The sequence below is a fragment of the Colobus angolensis genome, unplaced genomic scaffold, assembly GCF_000951035.1.
Source record: "Colobus angolensis palliatus isolate OR3802 unplaced genomic scaffold, Cang.pa_1.0 Scaffold151, whole genome shotgun sequence".
In the NCBI taxonomy this organism is placed as follows: domain Eukaryota; kingdom Metazoa; phylum Chordata; class Mammalia; order Primates; family Cercopithecidae; genus Colobus; species Colobus angolensis.
This window is the reverse complement of record NW_012114611.1, coordinates 2,968,310-2,970,031: the sequence shown is the minus strand read 5'-3', so window position 1 is coordinate 2,970,031 and position 1,722 is coordinate 2,968,310. Positions and strand designations below refer to the sequence as shown.

Below are 1,722 nucleotides of genomic sequence, written 5' to 3'. Positions count from 1 at the left end.
TCCCTATGTTGCCCAGGCAGGTCTCAAACTCCCTCCTCAGCCTCCCAAAGTGCTGAGATTACAATCATGAGCCACTGCACCTAGCCCTTTTCTTCTTGCTTCTTTACCTGCTTTGCATAGGAATTGGGTAGATGAGGGTAGACCCAGGAAGTGAGAGTGGAATTTAAGAAAGAAAAACAATAAAATGAAAAGCTGAAAAATAAAAAAGTTTACTTCTAAATGTATGTACGCAACTCAGGTTGGGGGACTAGCACGTAAATACAAATAAAATGGAGTTAAATACGCTTATTTACTGAATCCTGTTGTGGGAACTTAAGAGGAAAAGAAACTAAGGAAAATCTGAAATTCTCCTGAGGAAGGTCCGAGAAAAAACAATGTGGAAGTGAAGTCAGAGAGATAACATCAGGACATTGGACATCAGGAGGAACTTTCAGGTCTGATTCTAGTGCCAAGGAAGCCATGAATGCTCTTTCCTGGAGCCTTTTAGCATAGGAGAGTTATTCATCTGCCAGCACTGAAGAAGGGGTAACTTTCCCATACCTCAGGTGAAGGAGCTTTCCTTTCAGGGCCTTCCTGCTAGACAGACTGTGCCGGGGCCAGCCTGGTTCTCCCAAGTGCCCTCACCATGGCCTCCTTCATTTCTTTGTAATGATGGGGTTGCACATGGGGGTAATGATGGTGTACAGGAGGGAGAAAGGTTTGTCTTTGTCAGGCCCGTGTGTGCTGTGGGGGTTCATGTAAAAGAACACAGCTGAGGTGTAAAGAAAGATGACCACAGTCAGGTGAGAGGCATAAGTAGATAAAGTCTTCCCCTGACCTGAGGAGGACGCTTTGCTGAGGATGGTGGCAAGGATGCACACATAGGAAGTGACAGTGAGCACGATGGGGCTGAGCAGCCCCACGATGGCATCGGCAAAGATTGCCCTCAGACTAAACTGAGGGTCCCCACAAGAGAGGCCGATCACCATGGGGGCCTCACAGAAGAAGTTTTCTATGTGGTTGTCTCTGCAGAAGGGCTCTCGGAATGAAACATACTCAAGAAAGATGCCATTGATCAGTCCAGAGAACCAGGCAGTTCCCACAAGCCTGACACAGACCTTCTGGTTTATGATCTGGACATAGCTAAGTGGGTAACAGATAGCAACGTAACGGTCATAGGCCATAAAAGCCGAGAGGATGCACTCGTCCACACCAGCACAGAAGACAAAGTACATCTGGGTCATGCAAGATACAAAGGAAACAGCGTGGTTCCTGACCACGAGGTAAATCAGCATCTGTGGGATGGTAGTGGTGATGAAGCAGACATCCAGGAGAGACAGGTGGCTGAGGAAGAAGTACGTGGGGCTGTTGAGCTTGGGGTCTGTTCAGGTGATAAAGATGTTGAGGCCATTCATGGCCATGGTGAGACTGTAGAGGGCCAAGAAGAGGGCAAAGAGCAGTGCTCGTGTGGAAGTGGGGCTCTGCTGAAAGCCCAAGAGGATAAATTCTGTCACTGTGCTGCCGTTCCTTAGCATCTGGGGCCTGCTTGAGGAGGGAAGATGGGAAAAGCACAAGGATATAGCTGTGGGGTAACAGAAGGTACCAACTTGGTCCCAGAAGCCCAATTATAAAACAGAATAGATGAATGGTGGTCATCCTTTTGGAACTTAATAAACTCTAGTAATTTGGCAGTGCTATGGGGTGGCAAAAATGCCAGGGTCACCACAGGCTGCATACATAGAC

The 1,722-nt window shown here is 47.8% G+C and overlaps 1 protein-coding gene across 1 annotated transcript; it reads right to left on the bottom strand.

Annotated features, from left to right (window-relative positions):
- Positions 1-284: 284 nt before the first annotated feature.
- On the bottom strand, positions 285-1,514 carry LOC105507660 (olfactory receptor 10AD1). Its single transcript, XM_011936248.1, is given in 2 exon segments — positions 285-647; positions 650-1,514. Coding segments are annotated over 2 exon segments (936 nt in total). The 3' UTR covers positions 285-576.
- Between the last annotated feature and the right edge of the window lie 208 nt (positions 1,515-1,722).